Source organism: Gymnoscopelus braueri, assembly GCF_963280865.1.
Source record: "Gymnoscopelus braueri genome assembly, chromosome: 16".
Lineage (NCBI taxonomy): Eukaryota > Metazoa > Chordata > Actinopteri > Myctophiformes > Myctophidae > Gymnoscopelus > Gymnoscopelus braueri.
This window is the reverse complement of record NC_137616.1, coordinates 12,513,182-12,536,442: the sequence shown is the minus strand read 5'-3', so window position 1 is coordinate 12,536,442 and position 23,261 is coordinate 12,513,182. Positions and strand designations below refer to the sequence as shown.

At 39.9% G+C, this 23,261-nt stretch overlaps 1 protein-coding gene across 2 annotated transcripts in view; it reads left to right on the top strand.

Moving 5' to 3' along the window:
* Positions 1–316: 316 nt before the first annotated feature.
* map3k7 (mitogen-activated protein kinase kinase kinase 7) overlaps positions 317–23,261 on the top strand; it is a 30,765-nt gene continuing 7,820 nt past the window's right edge. Inside the window, exons 1-14 of one of the 2 annotated variants that reach the window (XM_080452579.1) lie at positions 317–628; positions 1,492–1,593; positions 2,020–2,130; positions 2,334–2,399; positions 2,721–2,766; positions 4,644–4,782; positions 8,436–8,564; positions 11,914–12,038; positions 13,765–13,895; positions 14,779–14,860; positions 15,542–15,675; positions 16,362–16,512; positions 18,388–18,468; positions 22,980–23,047. In XM_080452579.1, the coding sequence (XP_080308705.1) occupies positions 1,516–1,593; positions 2,020–2,130; positions 2,334–2,399; positions 2,721–2,766; positions 4,644–4,782; positions 8,436–8,564; positions 11,914–12,038; positions 13,765–13,895; positions 14,779–14,860; positions 15,542–15,675; positions 16,362–16,512; positions 18,388–18,468; positions 22,980–23,047 (1,341 nt within the window). In that variant the 5' untranslated portion in view covers positions 317–628; positions 1,492–1,515. The remainder of the gene's footprint in view (positions 629–1,491; positions 1,594–2,019; positions 2,131–2,333; positions 2,400–2,720; positions 2,767–4,643; positions 4,783–8,435; positions 8,565–11,913; positions 12,039–13,764; positions 13,896–14,778; positions 14,861–15,541; positions 15,676–16,361; positions 16,513–18,387; positions 18,469–22,979; positions 23,048–23,261) is intronic. The other variant, XM_080452580.1, reaches the window with a different exon arrangement.

Here is a 23,261-nt window from a genome sequence, read left to right as displayed (position 1 = left end):
TATGATGCTTTGCATAGTATTGTACATTTATGTCATTATAATGTTTCGATGAATTGAGTACAAAGGACCCCAAGGGAAACAAGTTATAAGCCATAGGCTTTCTTGGGTTTAAAATCCTCTTAGTAGACCTTGTATTGAACTGTACTTTCCTGTGCTTTTTTTTTGTTGCAAACTGCTAATAAAGTATTCAATCAATCAATCAATCAAAACTCGCTTCTTTTGTGCTCGTTTTCATAGCCCTGGGTTGCTTATTTCTCGCACAACATCTGGCAACGCCGCACACACTTCCTGAGCTGCTGGCTGGCTGGCTGCTAATACGGAGAACATAAAAATACACACCTAGCTAAACAGGCTAGTGGAACAAAGTTATGTCTGGCTGTCAAACTACTGGAAACAAGGGACACTGTTGTTGGAACGACATGGACATGACCCTGCAGCTGTCCCGCACCTGAACAGTAGACATATCCTATATGTACATAATACATGTGCATACATATGGTCAACAAACAGTCAAACTGCGACGGGCTTGGGATTGATGAGGCTAATTGCTCTCAGCTAAGCTAACGTTAGCATCCAGGCTAGCTGGCTAAACAGCTCTTACATTACAACAACGCCGCAGGCCTTAAGAGTAAGTTGTGTTTTTAATTTTGTGTGCATTCTGATATGACAAGTAAGTTAATGCGTCTAATATGATAAATAACGTTATTTATTATAACTCTAGTAACTGTCGCTATAACAGATAACAACTTGTTGTTGCAGACAGTAGCAGGTATGCTGCTTTCCTTCGTGTTTCGTGACGTACAACTGCGTCGCGCGTGCCACAAATAGCCGATCGGCAAGCTCACCACGCGTGTGTTGCCGCGGCGCGTCGTGAGCTTTTAGATCTGCTATTTTCTTTTTCCCGTGACAGCCAGTAGCGTCGGCTAGCTGATTAGCTACAGGGTTAGCTTAGCAACGTTAGCGGATCAGCTGTGTAGTTTGACAGCTTCTTCTTGTCGCGACAGAAACACAGCTGGAGACTCAAGACAATAAACACTGTTTTTTTTCCGACTAAATTAAGTGGCGTTTATAGGAGTTTCCAAGTGGATAATAAATGTCGTCACTTGTTTGACGACATATGGGTCGTTACAATTACAAATGACGCGTTTTCAACAGAAAATACGTCCCATTTTTTGCTGAACTCCTGAAAAGAAAATCGTGTGCTCAAGTCATGTGTTTATAATTTTGTTTAATTGTTTAAAAAAATACTTTAGTCGTCCCATGTAGGTAGGTAACTGTTTTATGAGATGGGTTTGTGTCATACATATATATATATATATAAACATACATTTTATTTGAACATTTTCAAAAATAAAGGCCAGTAAGTTACTGGCTTTTAGCTGGTAATGTCTCAAGGGTTAGTTTGGTAACTGTTGTATGAGAGTTGTCATATATAATATATTGCCATATTAATTTCATTGTTTGTCTCTTATTTGAACATTGTCCCTTCAGTAAGTTACTGGCTTTCAGCTGGTTATGTCCGCCGACATGCACGAGACTCCTCCTGGATACCCCTTTGAAGAGATAGAGTATGTGGACATTGAAGTCGAGGAGGTAAGTTAATGTAACCCCATCAATACTCTTAATAGCTTTTACTGGCAGGAATTTATACTACTTAATGTTGTGATATAGCAAATGTTATGTTGCTATGTCAGTGGTGCTCAAACCTTTCCATGTCAAGGACCCCCAAAATGTTACGTATTTGGCCACGGACCCACATCTTAAAATGTGTTTTCTCCAGGGACCCCCAGAATCAAAGAAAAAAATTGCATAAAAAATATATATCTTCACAAATATGCACCATGTTCACGATTTAGAAAAAATAGCAGATCTACAAGTTAACAATAGCCAAAGAAATCTAACATGGATGCTTTCCAGCTTTTAATGTGTTCATTATTAGAAAAAAATATAAGTTGAGCGGCTGTATGTACTTCAGTTTGTATTGTTGACAGCTCTTTTTTTCTTTGTCTTTGTTTTCAGGTGGTGGGCAGAGGGGCTTTTGGTGTTGTTTGCAAAGCCAAATGGAAAGGCAAAGATGTTGCAATCAAGACCATTGAGAGTGAATCGGAAAGAAAGGCCTTTATTGTTGAGGTATTGTTGTTGTCCTTAGCATTCCACCAGTTCCTGCTATGATGTTTACCGTTATTGTCACGTTCGTTCCAGCAATACACCGATTACTGTTTTCACAAGGGCAAATTGTATTGAAATAATTGTTCACTAGTATTGGATGATGGTAGTGTTCTGCAGCTAAAGAAATTTGATCTTAACCCTTTACCTTAACCATTTGTCCGTAGCTTCGGCAACTCTCACGAGTGAGTCATCCCAACATTGTGAAGTTATATGGCTCTTGCCATAATCCAGTAAGTTGATCGTGCATCTGTTACGGCTAAACAAACAAATATTCTGACTGTGCAGTTAAATGTTTACTGTCTGCACCAAGATATCCTTGCACATTTTTGTAGGGCTGCATAGCTAAGCATCTTGATCATTTGGGGAACGTGACCTGATTATTTATATATTTATAGGTGGCCCTTTTCAGTTACATTTCAGTACATATTTTTTGAATATTTATTCATCAACAAGTACTAATTGTGGAAAATAAAATCCTAATAGGCTACACATGTAATGAAGGCAGTGGTTTAATTTTATGAGATTACCTCATGAATGTTTTCTGCCCTAAGGTCTGCCTGGTGATGGAATATGCTGAAGGAGGGTCATTGTATAATGGTGAGTCTCATTTGCTGGACCACTGAGCCTATTATGACCTTTTACAACCAATATCACTTTGTTGTTTGTGAAATAGAAAGTGCTACGTTGAATTAGGCCTAGTCAGGTGTTTTGCCCCGTTTGCATGTTGAGTCCTTTTTTGTACAGTTGTTTTAATATCTAAGCCCTACATAGTAATCTAGATTGTTTATCCTTGCCACAGAGATCAAACAGATGGACATTACTTGGGCAAATAATAGCCTTACACAAACAATCCCAGGAGTACTTCTCGAGGCATTTATCTGTATCTGTGCTAAAACCTTTTATCACTGTGATAAAGGTATGTTCGGGCTGCCAAATTTGCACCTGATATGTTATACATTTACTAGTCTTGTGTAGCTAGAGCATCAGATCTCCACTTAATACTGATGCATCTGGGGAAATCAAAATTCAAGTGTATGGGCAAAGAGCCTTGATCTTCTCGAGAATATACTGCATTCCACGCCTCGCCAATAGTACAATATTAGTACACGCTTTGGTCTCCTGAAGTGGCCACTGTCTGAAATGTTAATTTTTAGTCTCAGAATCAGCCTGGTCTCATCACAGGTTTACAGGTGTAAAGGAGTGGGTGAAATTTCAGGCAAGGGGAGGAAGAATAGATATAGAAGGAATAGCAAGGAAACCACAGAATAGAAAATAAAGAAAAAGTCAAATAATCAAATGCTCGTAATATATGTGGCTGGTGAAGAATTGTGTCCAATATTTTATCCTACTGTATTGTTTGGGGAGGGGGGAAACCTACGCCCAGTGCTTTGAAAACCATTCATATCACAGTCTAATATCAAGGACCCCCCTAATGTCAGTTATTTTTTTATATTTCCAAATAGTTTCCACCCAGTTTTAGCCCAGGTTTAATTTAGATTAAATGTCAACACATGTATCGGTAGGCGGAGATCTCTGATAGTCTGGCTACACTTTCAGGGTGAACGTCCTCCATCCCTAAAGGGTAAAAGTTAAGGAGGGTTATGTTTATGGATATTCTAGTTATCCTGGGGCCTTTGTTACTATTCTGTGAACAATGTACTCTTGTTTTTCTTCATGGAATTTATCTTTTTTAAATGAGAGCGTTGATACACATTAGGGCTGTCAGAACAAATTTCATGATTTTTATTACAGTCGAATGCTAACATTGCCATTCGAATGTAGTTTTAAATTTCCATTCTGACCTACCAATGCGAAAACTAATGCTTTCATCATGTCATGTCACGCATGATCAACAATAATGTTTGAGTGCATGCACTGCACACGAAAGTTAAGAACGTCGTTGCTGCCATACCACCCAATTGTGTCTGTGTTGTGCACGCTCGGCTGCACGTGCGTGTGTGTGTGTGTGTCTGGTGACTCTGGTCACGCTGAGACACACCAACATGTTGATTCAGCCCTTCCAAGTTTCCCCCAATAAACTTCACTTGAACGTGACGTTTAAGAAACTTTAATAATCATGACAAAAGTGACGTTTTTATGTAATTTAGAGTAGAGGAGCTCTTCTATGTCTGTCGCACAGCCGTCCCACTCGACATGCAGTCGACCTGTAGCTCCGCCTCAGCCGATCTACAAGCCCACAACGCGTTGCTTTTGCGACGCGGTGTGGGCTTGTAGGTCAGCTGTGTTCCCTGCGTGACACCGTTGTACACCGAAGCAAAAGTCCCTGACAAGAGGGCCCAGTATTGGCATTTAACATGAAAACAACGTCGCTACAACGCGGACGTGTGGCTATCAGCGCTTGGGACGATGGATGGAGAGCCCGTTCTCGTGAACCTTTACAGAAAAAAAAGTGACTGTGTTGTACTCTGCCGTGGTCTGTGGTTTGTGATTGTGTTCTCTCTGTCTGTCCACAGTGCTGCATGGTGCTGAACCCCTCCCCTATTACACTGCCTCCCATGCCATGAGCTGGTGTTTTCAGTGCTCCCAGGGCGTGGCCTACCTCCATGGCATGAAACCAAAGGCTCTCATTCACAGGGACCTCAAGCCTCCCAAGTATGATGCTCCTCCTCACTCATATCTCTCTCTCTCTCTCTTCTCCCCGTTTCACTGTGCTGAAATAGTGTCTCTTGCATCCTTTGACCACTTGCAACGCATCTGTGTCATTTTTTGATTTCTTTGGCTATTCAAAAATAGCAGATCTACAAGCTCGTAGCGCGGCACCGAGTGCCACGCTACGAGCTTGTAGATCTTGGTATTGTTTGTGTTGGAGCGCCTCAGTGCGGCTGCAGAGTTCATGTGCAACCTCTTCCAGAGAGAGATAGAGACACTAGAAACTCTGCTGGAGACACAAAACAAACTGTGTAGACTTGGCCCTTTAAAATAAAATGTATTTTGGCCCCAAAAAAAAGAAAGAAAAAAAAAATTATTAGTCGACTGCCAGTCGACTATTGGCAATTAGTCGCCAATTAGATTCGACTAAACAAATCCTTAGTCGGGGACAGGCCTAGAATATATATATATATTTTTTTTGGTTCTGGTGGGGGTCCCTGGAACAAAACATAAAAAAAGGGGGGGTGGGGGTCTGCGGACAAATGCATATCATTTTTGGGTGGTCCTTGACATGAAAAAAGTTTGAGAACCACTGATATTAAAACAAATGGCAGATCTACAAGCTCGTAGCGCGGCACTCGTTGTCGTGCTATGAGGTTGTATATCTGCTATTTTTGAATAGCCCAAAGAAATCTAAAATGACACGGATGCGTTCCCGGATTGAATCCTAGCTATTGTTGGCGCTTGTGTCTGGTGACTGTGGTCACGCTGAGACACACCAACACGTTGATTCAGCCCTTCAGTTTCCCCCCATAAACTTCACTTGAAAGTTACGTTAAAGAAACTTTCATGATTATGACAAAAGTGAAGTTTTTATGTAATGTAGAGTAGAGGAGCTCTTCTCTCTGTCTTATTTGCTTCGGTGAAAATTAAGACTATTTCCGACTGGGAAATGTCAGTGGCATTTGCATCAATTTGTTTCAGTTGAAAATACGCCATTTCTGTTGAGTTACAAAGCATAAAGGATGTCCTGATCATATCACCGAAAACATTTGGTTTTCCATGCAACATTAGACTTAACTTCCTTGCATACTTAGTATAAGATTGTCGGCACTCTTAAACTGAAACATTTTGATTAGAGGTTGGTCAAAAGATGGGAAAATTGAGGTCCAGGTCAAGAGTAAACATGCATTGTTGCCTCTCTGTCGCAAGTTGTGGATCATGTCTGATTATATGACGGGTGAAGCGCAATGGTGTTTGTCTTGGCTTAGCCGATGCTGATCCAAATTGAAACATACCTTAACCTGCACCATAAATTAAGCATTTTTTTCTGTTGGGCCATGTAATGGGCAGTTTAGCATCGGAATTGAGATGCGTCTGTTTTTCAACCACAAAGGTTTGTGTACTGAGACCCAAAGCTATTTACCTGAGTATTGAGTGTATATAGGCAGCAGTGACTAATCGTGTCCATCTGTAAATATTCAGACATGCTTTTGGGGCAGCTTTTCAGTTCACTCTCAAATCATTGTTAATTTTTCTTCTGCTGCAGTTGCTAGATGTAAAACCAATCAATCAACCATCAGCTTTACTTACTTTAGAGCACCGAAGTCCTGACATCACTGCCACTAGAGGGCGCTGTCCCCCCTGGCTTGTGGCTTTATTTTTTGTGTTGAAATGTCAATGGTTGAAATTGGGGAATCTTAGATCGCCTCATATAAGAACTGTGTTCGAAAAATAAACGCCGCCCTCTAGCGGCAGTGACGTCAGACTTGGATTCTCTATTCATAGAACCATTTGGACGTGCCATGGAAAATCATTAACACATTCCATGCCAGAGTTTAATCTCATAATGTACTCACCAGTGCCAGCGTTTTATTGTTGTTTTTTAGTTTTTTTCATGTCGCCACAGACCTCGCTAAATAAGTTAAAAGTGCGCGTTCATTTGGTTCTAAACACACAGCGGATCCGTGAGAAACGTCCAGCGAAAACAGTTTCCAAATCCGTGCCGCCATCTTGAAGCTACAGCCGTTCAACGGTAAACAGTGATCAGCGAGGAGAAAAACAACAACCAGAGAAAATCGAGTTTTAAACAGGATCCCAGACAGGAAGCGGATACGATCGAAAAAACCGGAACCCGAATAATTCCGTTTCCGACCGGAAACCGGAAACGGAAATGGATCAAAAAAATTCGGAAAGTGCACCTGGGGCACTTAACATGGGAATCGGCGGTTCGCGTAGATCTACGCGACTGGCACGCTGCGGCTTTAAATAGGTTCGCGTAGATCTACGCGACTGGCATGCAATGTGTTAATAGCAGCACCAAGAAAACATCACACCTGCAGAAAAATGACGTAAAGCAAAAAAAATACAACAGATAAATCACATGCATTGTCCAGCAAATGAAATACTTTTTAATTTTGGTTAGTGATGGGAACAGTACTGTGCAGGTTTTGGCTGTCGTGGCCTCTGGAGCTTGTGGTTGGCTCGTCTTTTTGTTCCTCCTGTTCCACTTCTGTGTGTGTGTCCCCTGTTGAGAGGTGAGGACTGCTTTACATAGTGGGTACTGATGGATGTCTAGTGCGGTTCAGGCTCCAGAGGTTATTTATTGGACTCTTGTGGAAAGAAAAAGCCCCTGGCTGACTCTGTGGGAATGACCAGCTGGTCCGTTTTTCCTAGAGAACTCTCACAGAGTTTCTGGGAATAACTGGGCCAACGTAGGCTGACGACTTGACAGCTCTGGGTCACTGTGCTGGTGTTTTTTTTTGTTATATTGTGTTTTTCTTTCTTGTAGATCTTTATTTGCTATACTATTTTTTTCTTATAGCTCACGTTATTCCTGTGTTTTTGTTTACAGCAAACCTACCTTATTAGTACTAGACGATCTGAATTATGGTCTAAAGGCCTTAATTTAAAATAGCTTCCAACAGATCTGTAAAATCAACAAGCAACACAGCAATATATGTTGATAAGTAAACATTACGATAAAGATGGCTGTTTTGGTTTCAGGGACCCCTCCATTTCCAGCTTTAAGGTTAATGTGAAAAGGTGGCCCATTCATTATAGCTTGCTTGTAGCTACTGTGATAGCTGCTCTGCAAATCATTCAACAAACTTGCAGTGGTGGAGAAAGTACTCAAATGTTTTGAAGTAAAGTATCAATACTGCAATAAAGAAATACGCTGTCGCAAGTAAAAGGCCGGAATTAAAAATGTCCTTGAGTAAAAGTACAAAAAATATTGGTATCAAAATGTACTTATAAAGTACCAAAAGTAAAAGTACTAACATGTTTGAAAATGGCTCACAACGCGCCGCGACGCGTTGTGAGCTTGTAGATCGGCCATTTTCAAATAGCCTATGTATAAAATATGGCTGAAGTGGTTAATGTATGTTTTATAATGTAGTAAATTTGATATCTGAAAAGTAACTAAAGTTGTCAAATAATTGTAGTGGAGTAAAAGTACTATATTTGCCTCTGAGATGTAGTGAATTGGAAGTAAAAGTACTGAAAATCGGAAATACTCCAGTAAAGTAAAATACCCTCAAAATTTTACTCAAGTACAGTACTTGAGTAAATGTACCTAGTTACTTTGCACCACTGCAAACTTGAGAGATGTCGTTTTATCCAAACTCAGTTTCTTGTGGGATTGTCTGTTGCAGCCTGCTGCTCGTGCAAGGTGGCACCGTGCTGAAGATATGTGACTTTGGAACAGCGTGCGACATTCAGACCCACATGACCAATAACAAAGGAAGTGCTGCGTGGATGGCCCCGGAGGTATTCGAAGGCAAGTATGACTGGCTTCTTCTTGAGTTCTTTGAAACGCTTCAGCTAACCTGTCCCCTAGGCCTGTCACAATTATTACATAATAATCTAAGGGGTTTTCAGGCCAAGGACCCCTTAGCTGAGAGAGAGAGATGAAGCAGGGGCTCTATATTGTATAAAATTGTGTTTCAGATTACACTTTTTTTTTACTTACTCTTTTTTCCCTCTACACCTATACCTCTTTGCCAGAAATAGCCGATCTACAAGCTCACTCACTGTGAGCTGTGAGCTTGTAGATCGGCTATTTTTGGCTAAAGTTCTGCTCAGAGAAGGGATGCTAAGGTTCAAGTGGTTCAGGTGAAAAAAAAAATCACACACAGATTTTGGCGGACCCCCTGTAGTAACTCTGAGGACCCCCTAGGGGTCCCGGACCCCCTGTTGAAGACCCCTTGTCTAATCGCAATATTTTTTTCATAATCGTTTCCATGTTGAAAAATGTTCATACATTTTCAAATATAAAAAAAGATGATCTATAAGCTTACAACGCGTTACGTAGATCAGCTATATCTGCTATTTGTACGTGTATAAAATTACTAAATATGTCAATCTTTTTGTATATTTAATTGTCATATCTGCCCTGTGCAATTTTTTATTACGAAGCCTAAAAGACAAACAGAACCTGTCCCTGAAGGGCTGGGCAATATATCGATATTGTGATTTGAGACTAGGGTTTTGGATATTGTAATACCGTGATATGCCATAAGTATAGCCTTTTCCTGGTGTTAATCTCTTAAGCCTTATTTTATACTTTATTTGATGTTGTGTGCATATCGCCCAGCCTTACTGTTGTCCAATTATCATATCACTGGTGATAACGGTGCTCCCTCATCTCTTTGCTTTGCTTGAACTTTGCTTTGTCACTCTTTTGTCCTAAAACCGCTGCCTTGCGCTAACAGTTTTAAGACATTAATTCTTAATTTGTGACCAGCCATAGTAGTCTCCAGCCTTTAATTGATGGTGCTCTCCCAAACACACTGAGAAAGATGAATGGAATGATGCTTGTGGTTTTTTATTTCCCCCGAGAGACTAGAGAGTGTTAGCGCTCAGTGTTCTCTCACTCAAGCCACCAGCCTAATGCATTTATACATTATGAGACATGTTCTTGGCAAACGGGAGGTCAGCAGCAAACATGAATTAAGGCAAGTCATTATCTTGTTTTTGGTGGGGAGTTACACGACTCCCGTGCAATTAAGCAACGCGCGTTTGCCCCCGTGTTGAACCCCCCCCTTACAGCGAATTAGCATCACTGTGCTACCGCTATCGGAATGTCCCCCCACGCAGCAGCTTTAACCCATTCAAACCGGGAACGCATCTCTGTCCTTTTTAGATGTCTTTGGGCTATTCAAAAATAGCAGATATTCAAGCGGTGCCGCGCTATGAGCTTGTAGATCTGCTATTTTTGGGGGGAAATAGTGGGTCTTTGAATATATATATATATATATATATATATATATATATATATATATATATATATATATATATATATATATATATAAATAATTTTTTTTGGGGGAAAAAAAACTTGTGTTGCTATAATTTCTCAATAATAATATGTATTTGGCTCCGGACCCCATCATAATATGTTGTTTCAGGGACCCCCAGAAGTTGTAACAGAGTAAAAAAATTTCGCTTTAAAAAGTATATATTCAAAGATTTGCAGAAATATTCCACGATTTTTCAAAAAAAAAACAGTAGATCTGCTATTTTTGAATATTTAAGAAATTAAAAATATATATCTGCTTGTATATCTGCTATTTTTGAATATTTTTGAATATTTAAGAAATTAAAAAAATATATCTGCTTGTATATCTGCTATTTTTGAATATTTAAGAAATTTAAAAATTACACAGATGTGTTCCCGGTCTTAAAAGGTTAACATAGGTCTGTATGTCCATGTGTTTAATGTGTGCATGTTTGTGCCAGTGCTTTTTAATTCCGCAATAACGGGCAATGTAATTAAGCGAGTTGGGAGCGCTCCTGTGTTAAAATTGCTCCCTTATTTTCATCCTCCTCCTCCTCTGAAAGAGAGCAGACGGGATAAAAAAGCCTCCCAGAGCTTTCACAGGCACTTACTCAGCTCTCATCTCCAAACACAGACAATTATTGCTTTTGTCAGTCAATCAGCCATATCCAACCGAGCCCCCACACCCCACACACCCACTCTAACCCCTGATTTATACATTGGTTGCACATTGTGTCGCAACTGAAATAACCCATCTACAAGTTCACACGACGCGCCGTCGTCGATCGGCTATTTTCAGTGCGCGACACCGGTCCGCTACTAAGTATAAATCTGACTTATGTGTCGCTCCCAAGCCCCCAGAACCCAGAGGTTGCATTGGACATGCTGGCCATTCATAGGTACTGCAGCTTAAAACGGCCGGGGCCACTGTCACGAACAAGCAAAAACCCGAACCAATGGGCTCGACCCACGAGCTTGCGCACAAGCTTGCGTGCAGGGTTAAGCATGGAGGTGACGTAAAACTCGTCACCTCCGCGACACAAAGCGTGTCACAGAAGCGTCAAATAGGCCCCCGCCCGTCACATTTCCCAACCCGTAAGAAGGGGTGATTTAGGAGTATGCGCTGGGTGAGCAATAGGGCTGTCAACTTTCCTCAGAAATGATATTCGAATATTGGTCTTAAAAATTGGCAGATATTCAAATATTATTATTAAAAAAACTTATTTTTTTCTTTTTTTTAAGAAAAATTCAAAACCATTTTATTACAGAAACGGTACAAAAAACAATGTATCGAGTGCTCGGATCCAATAAAACATATATTTTGTTTTTTATAACTTGATACATTGTTTTTTGTATTGTCCCTGTCAAATAAACATAAAAAACATATATATATATATATATATATTAATTTGTTTTGTAATATTCGAATATTAATTTTCATATTTGAATACCGTATTTTCCGCACTATAAGGCGCATCTGAGTATAAGGCGCACCTTCAATAAATGTATTATTTTCATATATAGGCCGCACCGCATTATAAGGCGCATCCGCACTATAAGGCGCACTGACGGTGCGGCTTATAGTGCGGAAACCAAGGGAACCAATATTGATACATATATAAGGCGCATCGGATTATAAGGCGCATCCGCACTATAAGGCGCACTGACGGTGCGCCTTATAGTGCGGAAAATACGTATACATATTTTCCCAATATTCTAATAATATTCGAATATTGAATATTCGTTTGACACCCCTAGTGAGCAACTCAATGCAAGTGGATGGGTGGGGGATTTCCGGTGCCCTTCTTATTATTTTTAACTCTTATGGTCGCTCCTCTTTTACTTCCAGGCAGCAACTACAGTGAGAAGTGCGACGTCTTCAGCTGGGGCATCATTCTCTGGGAGGTGATCACGCGCAGGAAGCCCTTTGATGAAATCGGAGGGCCGGCCTTCCGGATCATGTGGGCCGTGCACAATGGTGAGTACTGAGAAAACGAGGGTGAGCAAGGAGTGAAAGGTTGTTGGTAGCCGTACAGCAGGGTTACGCTAACACAGGTCACTCGCCGTTCTCAGCTCAGGGTTCTGACATTGTTGGAAAAAGTACTGACATTTTTTAATTAAGTAAAAATGGCAATACTGCAATGTAGAAATACTCTGTTAAAAAGTAAAAGTCCGGAATTAAAAATGTACTTGACTAAAAGTACAAAAATATTGGCATCACAATGTACTTACTGTAACAAAAGTTAAAGTACTCATTGTGCAGAATGTCTCATTTCAAGTTTTCAAATGTATAAAAATATTTTGAAAATAGCAGATCTACAAGCTCACAATGTGTCGCATCACGACGCATTGTGAGCTTGTAGATCTGCTATTTTCAAATGGCCAAAATGTACTGTATATATAGGGCTGAAGTGGTTAATGTATGTTTTCTAATAATAATCTAAATCTACAAATTAACTAGTGACTAAAGTTTTCAAGTAATTGTTGTGGAGTAAAAGTACAATATTTGACTCTGAGGTGTAGTGGAGTAAAAGTACAGAAATGTGGAAATACCCCAGTAAAGAAATACCTCAAAAGTGTACTCAAGTACAGTACTTGAGTACATGTACTTAGTTACTTTCCACCACTGCTCAACTCAAGGTTCCGACGCCTGTCTCTGCCTGCTGGTGGAGTAAATGAGTTGAGAGGGGGCTGGTAGAAAAAGAGCAATTAAAAGGCAGGTTCACCTGTGTAGCTGCACTCCCCGCAGTTTCTTTCTGTACGGAGACGGATGACGCCGAATACTAATGAGACACCGAGAACATCTAGGGAGCAGGGAGTCTAATATGCTGCACTGCTGAATCTGTCTCGCTGACACATATTACCACTTGTGCCAGCTTCAGGAAACCTGGGATTTAGCATAAATTAACAGAATTGTACCTGACGTAAATGTCTTGGTGTGATGCCATAAGTGTTCAAATTACAGCGAAGGCACACAATTGGGTGCGTCTTATCGGCGGTCTTGGTCAGGCACGTGGCCACCTCTAGTCAAGAATACACCCAAGCCCCTTAGGCCTGTCACAACTATTACATAATCGCCTGATCACAGTTATTTGAACTATTCACAAAAAATAATTTAGAATAAGAATTTTCTTTCATCCGTCCATATCAAAAAGGCTGGATGAAATTAACAGCATCATTTTTATACATTTGAAAACTTGTGAAATGGGACATTCTGCATAATGAGTATTCTACTTTTGGTACTTTAAGTACATTTTGATACTACCGGTAATACTGCTGTACTTTTGCTCAAGTAATTGTCATCGTTTCCATTTTGGAAAAATGTTCACACATTTTCAAATATAAAAAAAAGCTGAAACAGCAGATCTACAAGCGTACAACGCGCGTTGTACGCTTGCGTTGTACGCTTGCCGTTTTTGTACGCTTGCTGTTTCAGCTTTTTTTTTAACATGTATAAAATTCAATATGTCAATAATTTCTTTGTATATTTCAGTTATTTGTCATATCTGCCCTGTGCAATTTTTGATTACGAAGCCTAAAAGGCTTCATATGTTCCAATGTTCAATGGCCAAAAACAACAATTAAATAATAATTAATCGCAATTATTTGATTTACAATTAATCGTCAACTTAAATGTACAATCCTGCCAGCCCTAGCCGTGGTGTGTTATGGGATGTGTGTTTATCTGTGGTGTTGATATTCAGGCACACGTCCTCCCCTCATCAAGAACCTGCCCAAGCCCATTGAGAGCCTGATGACACGCTGCTGGTCCAAAGACCCGTCTCAGCGGCCCTCCATGGAGGAGATCGTTAAGATCATGACTCATCTAATGAGGGTAATCCTTCACCAGCAAACACTCTGTCATCTATATGGGCTTCAATGCCATGCTGTACAATGACGTAATCACGTCTTTAAAAAAAAAAAAAAAATGCCTACAATTAACGCTTTTAGACCGGGAACGCATCTCTGTCATTTTTAGATTTATTTGGGCTATTCAAAAATAGCAGATCTACAAGCTCATAGCGCGGCACAGAGTGCCACGCTATGAGCTTGTATATCTGCTATCTGCTTGTATATCTGCTATTTTAAATCTTTGAATATATAATTTTTTAAAGCGAACATTTGTAACTCAAATCTTTGTTTCTGGGGATAATACAAATGTCTTCTTAATCGTGGACCCCCATATCAAAATGTTATGTTCCAGGGATCCCCAGAAGTTGTAACGGAGTTAAAAATTGTCGCTTTAAAATTCAAAGAGTTGGCCAGGTTTTCACGATTTTTCAAAAATAGCAGATATACAAGCTCGTAGCGCGGCACCGAGTGCCACGCTACGAGCTTGAAGATTTAAAATGACACCAGATGCGTTCACCGGATTGAATGGGTTAAGACCTTGGCTGATATGAGCCCTATTTCATTCTTTCAAATATGTTCAGAAATCATAGCGGAAATAGCTGATCTACAAGCTCACACCGTGTTTTATTACTATCATACATAACATATTATTGTCTCAATATTGAGGTATTTGGTTTTGTCCATATTGCCCATGCCTACTTTTTTGTTTGTTTGTTCTTAGCATAATAAACACGATATGAAATAAATAAACATGATTAGAAAGGAGCAGGTCCTGAATAATTCAAACAATGTTTGAATTGGAGCTAATCAAAAACCCAGACCATTCCAGCATGCAGTAATGCCTTTCCGTCTCTCTCTTTTTTCAGTACTTCCCAGGATCTGATGAGCCCCTGCAATATCCATACCAGTATTCAGATGAGGGTCAGAGTAACTCTGCAACCAGTACAGGTACAGTAGTAGTAAAACCCATGCTGGGTGGGCTACTTAGATAGTTACTATTCTTTGGGTCATTTTCATTGGAATTATTTCCGTAAATATTTATGCATGTGTTATTGCTATTAACCCATTAAGACCGGGAACGCATCTTTGTCATTTTAGATAACACAAGCTACGAGCTTGTATATCTGGCATTTTTGAAAAATCGTGAAAATGTGTGCACATCTTATATATATATTTTTAATATAACTCAAATCTTTGCGTCTGGGGGTCCCTGAAACAACATATTTTGAGATTATACATATCGTATCATTTTGGGGGTCCTTCACATGAAAAAAGTTTGAGAACCACTGATATTACAGCAACATACGTTTTTTTCAAAAAACTGTCAGGATTTAGAAGCCATTGTAGAATCCCCAGAAGCAAAGATTTGAGTTAAAATGTTCGCTTTAAAAGATATATAGCCTATTCAAAGATTATAGCTTATACATTTTTTCTTGTATATCTGCTATTTTTGAATAGCCAAACAAATCTAAAATGGCAGAGATGCGTTCCCGGTCTTAATGGGTTAAACTAACAAATAAGGATTTAATTTTACATGTGTGTGTGTTGTGTTGCATGCATGCAAGTAAACTTTTCACCATGTGAGATTGATGAGGTGGACTTGTCTCCTGTCTCTCGGCCCGATCACAGGTTCCTACGTGGACTACACTTGCACCAGCACGAGCAACAAAAGCGACACAAACAGGGAGCACGTCGACTCGCTGGGAAGCAATGACACTATCAAGATCACAACTCAGTTTGCACCAAACCAGTTCAAACCAAAGGCAAAATATAATTTCTATCCTTCAAAGCCATCAAAGCTGGGTCTTTTGATAATATAAAGACAGTGGTTTTCAACCTTTTTTAATATCAAGGTCTGTTATTTATTCGGCATTTGAGCCGCGAAGCACCATTTGATGAGATTTAGCCTCTCAGACCCGAAACTTAGAATATTTTGTGATCTTTGGATACGATTTTGTCCACTATTCCATCCTGTATTGATGGTGGTACCATAGGAGAGATAACAGGCAAACGTTGATCAAAATAATAATAATTTAATTATAAGTACCTATGTTGAATACACTTATTGTAAGTCGCTTTGGATAAAAGCGTCTGCTAAATGACTGTAATGTAAGTAATGCAGATTAACAATAATTGAACTCTTGAGAGCGTACAATGAAACCAAATGGACCCGTAAGAGTCCCTTAAAGATCTATAAATGGACCCTTAAAGATCTATAAGGGTCCATTTGGTTACCAACTCCATCATTTAGCTGGGGACCACCTGGAACCCCCTGAAGGACCACTGGTGGTCCCCGCACCACTGGTTGAGAACCACTGATATAAAGACAGAACATGTAGATAAATGGATTAATTCATGAATTTCTCAAAATTCCCATGTACAACGTGTCCCCCAAAGTAAGAGCTCCAGTTGTGTTATTTTGTATGTGTGTGTGTGTGTGCTCTTCCAGGGAGACCCTCTAAGGACCCTACCTCTGTCCAGAGGGGGCAGCGTCGAGAGCCTGACGCTGCGGACGCAGTGCCTGGCGTCCTCCGACAACAGCAAACGAATGAGCGCCGACCTGTCGGAATTGGAGCCCAAGATGCCTTTTGCGCCTGCAGGTAATTTGCAAGCCACCTACACTGTGGCACACATAATAATAATAATAATAATAATCTTAACTGCAGGAGCAATATCATCGGACATTGTAGTGACCTTCTTTAGAAATGAAAAGTCATACAAACTTCATTGTTATGCAGCAAAGGATTCCATAGGAAATGCAATAGAGTTTTATTATCAGCTGTCTTAACACTCCCAGCTCCCACAGTCGAGATCCATTTCATCTGCTTTCATCACTCGGGAGGTGATGACTCACTCATCATGCAGATGCATCCGTTTGACAACCCCCCCCCCCCATCCCTCACCCCCCCCACCCCCCACACACTTGAGACGTTGTCAAACTAGCCTGTCGATCATCATCTCCCCTTCTTCAAAGGCTGGAATTGGAATGCAGCATCCTACTGCAGCCCTGTCATGATTAAAGAAGACATTTTTTTTCTATGCTTAGTTTTTGTTAAGATTTATGTCAGAGATTTATCTTGTTTATTTTTTTGTTAGATTTTAATGACTTTGAACCCTGTGAACGTTTGTTGACCTGGGTCCCCCGGCCGGTATATATACAAGGTCCCTTCCTTTTTCCGCTCCACACCAAGGGCCCTATTTTCACCAGTGCCTTACCCATTAATCCCTAAAATTCTTTGCCATTTTTTACTATTTTTAAAAGCATTTTCAAATAGCCAATCGACCAGCTCACAACGTGTCGATGTAGATCGTCTAGTTTAACTATTTGAAAAGGTTTTTAAAAATAGTAAAACATGGCAAAGAAGTTTGTTTAGGGATAAAGGGTAAGGCACTGGTGAAAAAAGGCCCCCGATAATGGCAGATCTTGGTAGATCTGCTGTTTTCGGCAAATGTTTGCCCGTTTGACATGCCCAGATTAGGCAATGCTAGGGTTCATGGGGTTAAGGATCCTTTAGTTTGTTGTCCTTGTAGAATCCTTAACACATTGACCGCCAGAGGTTAATCTCATAATGTACTCACCAGTGCCAACGTGTTGTTGTTGTTTTTTTGTTTTTTTCATGTCGCCATAGATCTTGTTAAAATCCTTAAGATTGAGCCGTACACGGTCTGTTTACATCCGCGACATCTCACTGTATCTCCCAGTGAAAACCGCATGTCAAACGGATCTCCATGATTGTAGTTAGAGCGGATTACGTTAAACAGTGATATGCGAGGAGAAAAAACTACAGGAAGAGAATTGAGTTTCAGTGTGTGCTTTAGAATGGGAGCCGACGTGATCGTCAAAACCGGATCCCAAATAATTTCCGGTCATCAAACCGGAACCGGAAATGGATAAGAAAAATTCCGAAAGTGCACCTGGGAAATTTTCAACGCGAATCGGCGGTTCGCGTAGATCTACGCGACTGGCACGCTGCGGCTTTAAATAGGTTCGCGTAGATCTACGCGATTGGCATTCAATGTGTTAAGGTTGGAGTTTCACCAAAACGTATGTTAGATTTCTCAGTAGAATCCTTAAAGTTGGGAGTTTCAAAGAGTACTCTAGGTTTTTCCCAATGTCTTGAGCATCATTGCCCTCCATAGCTATGCCCTCTTTTTGTTTGTTTTTTATTATGAACGGCTTCTATTCAAACAGCTTTTTGAGAGATGACCGGCGCGGAGATATTTTATTCTGTGCCTTGCCTGCCCGCGTGGAACGCCCTCCACAAACCGCTGGTACTGACAGGGTGCATGCGGCCCCCCTTTTTGCATGTCCAGTATATATGCTATATACGCTACATGCATGTGTGTCCTCCTGACCTGGGAAAAAAACGGAAGCAAGACTCTTCTCTCCGTTTTCCAGGCCAGCTTTTGTCCTTGAGTCTTGCATGCTTGTGTCGGCCAGCCATGTATGTGTGTGTGTATGTGTATTTTTGCAGCACGCCCACCGTATAAACGAGGCCACCGTAAAACGGCATCGTACGGCACCATTCTGGATGTTCCCAAGATCGTCGTCACAGGTATCAGTGCAGGAACCGCGACCACCACGGGCTTATACCTGGTTGCCTGGGGGTGTTGCTGGCTTTGACTGAACAACCAGCAGGCTTTGTGTTTTTTACTGTGCTCTGTCCCAGACGCTCTCCTGTATGTCACTCCAGATGATGCTTTATATCGGTGGTTCCCAAACATTTTTTGGGTTGCGAGTAAATTAACTATTTTGGGGTTTTCCTACAATTGTTTTATTATTCAAAGATTTTCAAACATTAAAAATCTAAACATTTTCAGGGAAAATCTAAGAAATTTCATAAATGTAAAAAATTAATAAATGGTGAAAATAGTGGATCTAAAAGATATACAAGCTTGTAGATCAGCTATTCTAACTTGGGGCTTAACTTGATTTAGGGTTAATCCATGATATATTTTTGTCAGTTTGGCTCCTGGGAGACGCCAAATGTCTCTTTTGGGTCTTGAGGTTTGGGAACCACTGCTCTATATAGAGTTGGCACACAGAACCAAAAGAAAAAGCTCTGATCAAATGTTCATTCTTCCTGACACAAGTGCATTTACAATTTGTGCCGTTCACAGTCAGTCTTTTGTGATACGTGAGCTTGTAGATCTGCTATTTTCACTATTGAGACTACACTACATATGCCATGCCCAAAATAGTGGCACCGGGTTGAAAGTGGTTCATATATGAACATGACTTGTACTGTGTCAGTAACAATATCCTGGAGCAATGATGATCACATGTGTGTTCATCCTGGAGTAACATGCATCAGAGCTGCCTCATGTATGCCCTCTTTAGTTTGTGGTTTTATGAATGACGAGAGGAACATGAGCATGAGTTAACATTCTTTCTCATCTGTTAGTCACTTCCTACTCCTCGATTCCTCACTAAGACTTAGTTTAGTAGTGCTAAATCGAAGAAGATAAAATCACAATGATGGAGTTATTTGAAAACGCACACAAAAAAGAAAGATCACTCGTATTTGTATTAAGGCTGGGCATTGGGCAATATGGACAAAATCATTTTTCACCAAATACTTCTATTTAAGTTGTGACGATAATATATTGTTGCGATGATATGAATTTGTATTTTTTAATAACATATAATGGCATACATTGATGCGTTTTAAGCTGGTACAATGGCTATTTTTTTATATTATATTTCAAATGATAAAATAAGGCTTATGTGATTATCCACGATATTGATATATTGCCCAGCCCTAATATGTAGGTTATATTATTTTAAATTTTAAAAAATTGTGGGAGAAAAATAGGCCTGTTTTTAGAGCCCTTGGAGTAATTTAATCAGCATATTGCATTAGATGGGGGGGGGGGTGGAGGTATGGTGACACGGATGGGAAGATTCATAACTCATGGACTTTATTTTTTTCTCTCGGTCATCTTGCTGGCTTGGCTACAGATCATGGGGAGAGGGGAGTAAATCAGAGTGGCCCAGCTCTCTGCATTTAAGCTTGTCCTTGCCTTTCATGCATAGAGGACATTGTGAAAGCTTGGCTAATTTTCTTTCTTTTTTTTTCTTTTACCACACATACACACTTTTTCTCGCTCTCTTTACATCCATTAACTTTGGGAGAAAAAAAAGTCGTTTTGATTAATTTCGTTCACATTGAGGGGTCAGAGCTATTATTACTAACGGAGATGGGGGGATGAAAGAAACGGGGACAGCACTGGATGTCAAAAAAGGCTTGTATTTTGGAAGCTGCATGAGACACGCCGAATGAGTGTCTAATTAAATCTAGTGACTGCGGGAAGCGACTGATGTACGTTGTCAGTAGGATGGACATTATCGCTGCATGTGCATTGTGCACACCTGTATATTGTCCTTCTTTCCCAGGTTGCATAAATCCCCTTTTAGTTTATAGATTTTTAGAAATGATGTGTTTTAAATGAGAAGTTATATATCGTTGCTGTCCAGCAGGAACCAGCTAACTCCATTTTGACGCTCAGGATAAATCCTTTGATAAATTAGTGCTATTGAACACCCTTTACGTCTGTGTGTTGGTAAAAAAAAATATTGAACCAATGAAAAGCAATAAAAAGAGCTTCTGACAAAAAAAAAAAAAAAAAAAAAAAAACCAGCCAACTCCATTGGATATGTTCTGCTAAACCAGCAAAGTCCACCGGAGTTGGCTGTTTTTGCTGACTCCAGGCTCCACCCGCTTTTGACCTCCAACCTCATTGTGAGCTTGGAGGTCCATTCAGCTGTTCTTATCAATGATGAACAAAACCTCCTAACTCCACTTTATTTCCATTTCCTGAAAAATGAACATTTTGGAGTTAGCTGGTTCCTGCCGGACAGCAGAGATGTAGAATAGACTTTTTCAAATACTTAATTGGGATGAAAAATCTAGAAACCACATTTTTCCACATTTACATTTTGAGGTTAAATGTGAAAGGAGCACAATTTCTTACATTTAAATTTAAGTCCAAATAATACTGGTTAATATAACATGTAGGAAACGTTGCTGAGTAATACAGCATAGTAGTTATTAGCAGGAGAGATCTGTAAAGCAAACAATTGTTATGATTTGTTTGGAGTGCCTACTTTTTGACCGTGTGTGTTGTGTGTTCTTTGTGTATTGCACCATTGCCAATGGATCAAGCCTGTAATACCAAGGCTAAACAAGTATTCATGACTTGTACAATAAGTTGATTCAAAACATCAGGGATTTATTGTCTTAGTCCTATGAATGTACTCCGTTATGTCATAGTGAAAAAGAAATGGTAACATTTATGTGGATGGGAAAAAAAAGGTATATCAGATGTGTAACATTGTAATATTTAATTCAAACATCTTAAGAATATTCAGGAATTTTGAACAGTATTTTCCTGTTGGATTAGGTTTAATTTAATCTTTCTTACTAACAAAGTCGAGACAAGTCGCCTGTTGCACCAGCTGTGCATGAATTACAACTAGGCCTGTATAAAATGTGAGTGCTTACCAATTCTAGATTTACGCAAGTAAAGCTTTGTTGTTGCTAAATATTTACACCTACTGACTACTAGATGTCAACACTAATAACCTTAATCAACCAATACCATCACAGATTTATAAACTAGGTCTGATGAAATGGGCATAGTCTAATGTTAAACTGGCATAAGTGAAGTTGAATTCAATTAGTCTTACACTAATCCTACATTATACAAGCAACACTGCATGTTACACATTTTTGGTTGGGCCCAAGCAATGACTAATTAAGCTAATGTTATATAATATATTGTAGCAATAATGTAAGGTTGTATTTCTTGTCTAAGAATTCTAACTCTAAAAACAGTACCAATAGGATAGATTTACCTGAAATCTATTATAAATGTTAATCGTGTAATTGAACTAATAATTGCTACATGCATTCGTTAAATGCATACATACACACACGCAAGACAAAGCGATTTATTAACAACACAAAGACAGCTAAGGTTAATATGTTGCTGCGGTCAGATGAAAGTTAGTTTGGAACTTGTGTTGGATTGGTTGGTAGTGAAGTTAAGTTTGAATGATGCAAACCAATTAAGCAAATCACTGTTTTGAAACTTAACTAGAACTTAATAATGGATTTAAGAATCTCTGGTGCAACCTGATCCTTGTCCTTATAGTACAACTTAAAGGGACTTTAGTATGGTGGACTCCATTTGTGCTTCAATTATGGATTCCTGTCCCTGAGCTTTTAAAGAACATGGAAATCTATAGATTCCAAATTTTACTTCGAAGGAACATGGACTAGGGATGCACCGAATATTCGGCCAAATATCGCAAAAAAAAGCATATTCGGCCGAATAGATTTTAACACAGAATACTGAATACCGAATGTATATATTGTATAACTGATCTCAATATGGACCCATAGTGATTATGCATTTTGTAATACATGTAGCTCATGTAGCTCTACAACAGAGGCACAGCCATGACAGCAATGGTACAAAAAATAGTTTTAAAAAAACATATATTTTAAATAATCATATTCGGCCATTCGGTTATTCGGCCAACTGTTCCCTATATTCGGTTTCGGCCAATAACCCTCTGTATTATTGCATGTTTCTACTTTCTATGAAAGCTCAAGGTTTGAAGAGGTTTAATTATCGTGATCACCCTATCTAGCAGAATCACCCTCCTGTCTTTGTGCCTTACACCGTGATCCTCAAAATAGTTCCTAGCCTCACTCCCGGCCCCCCCAACCCAAACAAACCACTATGCAAACACTGTGTCCCACAAGTAGGCTCAGCTATTCATGCGGTGGATCAGGTCTGCGGTGTTGTACGTATGAGTGATGTGCAGTGTTGGAGTGTGGTGGGTGTTTGTGCTGTGGTCGCATTAGAGCCATGTCACAGCACATGTTGACAGGGCGTAAGGGGTTAAAAAACCCAAGCAGCTGGCTCTGCGGATCGGGATTCTCCCCTCTCCCCAACAACCAGACATGGACATGGCTCCCCGTTCATCTTGAACCTGTAGTCAGTCTCATGCTTTCTCCCTTTCTTTCTATATTTGTCCCTCTTGTCCCGTCCACAGCCACCTACGAGGCCCAGAGACGTCGATCCGTGCAGGACTTACCAGGGATAGGCACAGAGTCCAGCCAGGTAAGCTGCAATGGAAGAGTTTTTGAAAGTCTTTGATAAGTGAGCTACAAAATAAAAAATATTTGTGGAGCCTACAGTCTATAATTGGGACAATGAGCTAAAAGTTTATATTTTATGCCGTTCAATTGATTTTAGTTAGTTTTTAATATGGAGCATATTAGAGGCTTATCGTATACAACATGTCAGTCTCACATCTTGTAGCATTATTCATAAA